This window comes from Seriola lalandi, unplaced genomic scaffold (genome assembly GCF_002814215.2).
Source record: "Seriola lalandi dorsalis isolate HSWRI2012SDOR001 ecotype SW California unplaced genomic scaffold, Sedor1 jcf7180002054556, whole genome shotgun sequence".
NCBI classification, from domain to species: Eukaryota; Metazoa; Chordata; class Actinopteri; order Carangiformes; family Carangidae; genus Seriola; species Seriola lalandi.
In genome coordinates, this window is record NW_019525109.1 from 1,432,371 (window position 1) to 1,436,404 (window position 4,034).

At 46.8% G+C, this 4,034-nt stretch overlaps 1 protein-coding gene across 2 annotated transcripts in view; it reads left to right on the forward strand.

Moving 5' to 3' along the window:
* Positions 1-4,034, forward strand: part of wdpcp (WD repeat containing planar cell polarity effector) — a 77,988-nt gene that overhangs the window by 31,821 nt on the left and 42,133 nt on the right. For both annotated transcript variants that reach the window (XM_087176474.1, XM_023415721.2), the window contains exons 7-9: positions 321-391; positions 1,533-1,592; positions 2,523-2,637. In XM_087176474.1, coding sequence (XP_087032600.1) covers positions 321-391; positions 1,533-1,592; positions 2,523-2,637 — 246 coding nt within the window. The remainder of the gene's footprint in view (positions 1-320; positions 392-1,532; positions 1,593-2,522; positions 2,638-4,034) is intronic.

A 4,034-nucleotide genomic window follows, 5' to 3' on the forward strand; every position in this document is an offset into this window, starting at 1 on the left:
TGAGTTCTTAAAAAGGTTCCTATTAAACGTGAACTCATTATTCTGTTTATATTTATGAACACATTCAGCGTTGCATTTTGCCTCATGTACCTGTGTCTCTTCCTTCCACCTGACCTTGTTGACCACCTTTTATTCCCCATTCTCCGCTCCTTCACACTTAGATCTCAACCCAGATATAAAGTTCAACCCTTTTTTCCCTTTCCGGGCTCCTGAATTCCCATGAGTACCTTTTTTAAAAAAAAAAAAGATTTCTCCTGTGTCCATGTTTAAAAGTTCAAGTCACATGATCCTCTGATTCTTCTCCTGTTTTTCCTCCATAGCTCGAGGCTATTCGTGGACCCCCAGGAACCGCCGACCAGAGAAGCTACGTGATTCGCTGAAGGAGCTTGAGGTACCCGCCTACTCCGTTCAACCTCACCCCACCCACCCACCGTCCCACCATCCCTCCCGGCCTCCCCCCCATCTTCTTCCTCCCTCTGGGGATTTTCGGAGTTTTCCCTTTCCGAAACGGCCGATTGATTAACAAATAGGGGCATTCTCTCTCTTTTCTCCCTCTCCCTTCACTCTCCCTGTCGTTCCCGTTTGTTCTCCTCTCTCCCTCTCCTCTCTCATCACCTCTCTTTAGGCCGAGCTCTGTCATCGAGGGGGATATTTGAGGGGATCAGGGGGCTGCAGGCTGCCCCCTCATCCCTTCTCTTCCTCCCTCCTTCTCTTCCTCCTCCTTCCCTTCCTCTCCCTTCATTCATCCCCCTCTTCCTCCGCCCTTTCCTCCCCCTCTCTTCCCCTCTGTACTTGTGGCAGTACAGACCTAGCTTTGTTTGCTGGAACCTGTCTGTGGCTGTTACACACACACACACGCACACACACACACACACACACACACACACTCCACCCATCCACCTCCCTCCTCTCACCCGTAACCATTGTCTGAAACTAGAAACACCCCAGCTCACCTCCACAACCCACCCTCCTCCTCCCTCTCCGTCCCTCTCTCCTCCCATCCAATCACCCCAGCTGGGTTTGGAATGTGGCAGGAATGACCGACCGTACACACACACACACACACACACACACACACACAAACACACACACTCACACACATGCACACAAGCAGTCCTTACCTGCATCCTCTTTCAACTCTCTCCCACCCCTACGTGAGCAGGAACTGCTGCAGTGGCCACCTGTGGCGGCAAGTGTCCAGTACTGTCTACCACCAGGATTATTAATGCCAGTATGAGCGACATTGTTATTACAAAAAGATGGAAACTTACTGAATTGTTACACAAAATTTCACAGTTTCATAACTTCAGTAGAGGCAAGCAGATATCATTTTTTCTGCTCTATTTCCAAACATGAAATATAGGTTTTCCGTATTTATTGGCAGGTTTAAACCCAATTCTATGTTTCTCCGAGCTTCATCTGGTTTGTGTTTTTGTGTTTGGGTGGTTGGACTCCAGTACACCTCTGTTTGTTCTTTTTCTCTCACTCTCTCTCTCTGTCTTTCACTCTGTTTATCCACCGTGCTCATTCAGGAACTGTTGCAGACCAACACCTGTGTTCACACCAGATGGAGAAACAAGCACTGCTGCCAGGTACACACCCTCCTCAGCCCACCACCTTCTGTACACGCACACACATAAACACACACACACACACACACACACACACACACACACACACACACTTCTTTCCAGGTTCAGGTAGTGGCAGAAGCTGAATGTACGTGGTCTGTCCAAACCAGGCCATTTCAAGCTAATAGGAAACATCTAAAACACTGTCAGCATAATTATAATGTGAGACTTTTGATCCTTTTAGGCTAATTCTCTTGTTGCTCGTCCAGGTAAAAACAAGCCTCCCTTTCTGGACGTGTAATGACGTGTAATGTTTGATATAATGGTTGCTTGGTATAAAATTGCCGCATGTCTTATGCCAAAGCAAGCTCATTTCTTTAACCAAACGTTGGAGGTCATTGAATAGTGACTAACTCTGTTATTCAAGTCAGTCTGAGAACCCTGCTAAAGGCTGGTACAGTCGAATCAGTTTAATTTATGTAGCACAAGATCATGAATTTGCCTCAGTGGGTTTCGCAGTCTGTACAGTACATGACTCTCTCTACCCTTAGACCCTCTATTCAGATAAGAAAAAAGATTGTAAGAAGTCCCTGGAAGAGCAACAGAGGTGGGATCCTTCTTCCAGGACGGACAGACACGCAATCGATGGTGTGTGTCCACAGAACAGAGCAAAGTTACAATATGGAAAATCAGGAGGACAGCACTGGGTGATCCTACTGGCCATTTTCTACTCACCCACAGTCCGACAGACGCCGTGTTTGTGTGTCTGAATGCAGTTTTAAGGACAAAGGACACGTAGTTTGTGTTTCAGTGACAGTCTGAATATTCGGTTTGAGCTTTCACTACTTTTACACAGGTGAAATAAGAAAACTCTGTGTGTGTGTGTGTGTGTGTGTGTGTGTGTGTGTGTGTGTGTGTGTGTGTGTGTGTGTGTGTGTGTTTACCCTGCAGTTGATGCTGAGCAGTGGAGTACTGGTGACCCTGACCCTAAGTGGACCTCAACTTGAACAAGTCTGTGTAGACCGCACATTAGTGGGCCGACTGCCAGCCAACACCATCACTGATGGTTAGTTACACACACACAAACACACACACACACACACACACACACTCTCTCTCTCTATAAATGAATTCCTACTAATGTGGTTGGTCAAGCGTTTATTTGTTTAAAAATATTTTTTACTCTTTAATTCAACACTGGTACCCAGTGCATGAAAGCCTTGAGACATCTCTGACTGTGATGTTGGTTACCTTGGTGCCACTGATGCTCATTAGTGCTGTTGCATAACCAACATGCATATTATGGCATTAAAAGTTTTCCCCTGTATTTTTGGGATTTTTTTCATTCACTGAATGAAATCATGATTTGAATATTCCGGAGGTTCACTCTGGTTTAAGCAGATTTAAGGACACAAACATCAGTGTTTCCCCCACATGGCTGGGCTACCTATCTCTGCACACAGCCACACACACACACACACACAAACAAACAGAGACATTTGTATTCAAATGTTCAGTATTTTTAAACCAACAAAACAATCTACCACACACACACACACACACACACACACACACACACACACACACACACACACACATACATACATACATGCATGTCACATTGTCAGCACTGTCTGTGTGCTTACACCTGCTCACCACATATGGAGCTTGACATGTACCACACACACACACACACACGCCACTCTCCTCACCACTTTGTCACACAAACACTCTCTCACACACACACACACACACGCACGCCGCCCTGCTCACATGGCAGGTGCCACAGGTGAGCGTGGCGACTCTGCTAGCTAATTGCGGGCAAATCCTTTTGTGCTGTGTGTGTCCAGGGGCCTTCCCTTAAGAGCATCCATCAGTGTTTTTCCTCCATCGTGCGTTCCTCCAGGGAGCACCGCCCCCCTCGCGCTGCGCTCTCTCGCTCTGCAGACCTGGCAGGAGAGAATAAGGGGCCGTGGACACCGGCCCAAATCTGCTAATTATTTCTTTCTTTCTGTATCAATTATTTGTTCATAACACCACCCTCCCCGCTTCCGCCCAGGGTCTCCAGACACCTGATAAAGCCCCCGTAGTGCACACACTCACATACTCTCTCACGTACACACATACAGACGTACACACACTTGTTCTCACACAAATACATATGTAATTACAAACGCACAGACTTTTTTTTTTTTTTTATGTAGACGAACAAGCACTTACAGTATGTCCACACTCACATTTACAGGCATACACTGGAGCACACATGCACACACCCACACACAATGACACACACTGAGGTACACACATACACACCCACACACACCCAAGAACACATACACCCACTCACCTCCCGCTGCGCTCCATTCAAAGCCTCAGAGGCACTAATTATTAGAGTAATGGTTGTGAGAGGGTGGGTTCCGGGGATTGTGTGTGTGTGTGTGTGTGTGTGTGTGTGTGTGTTTG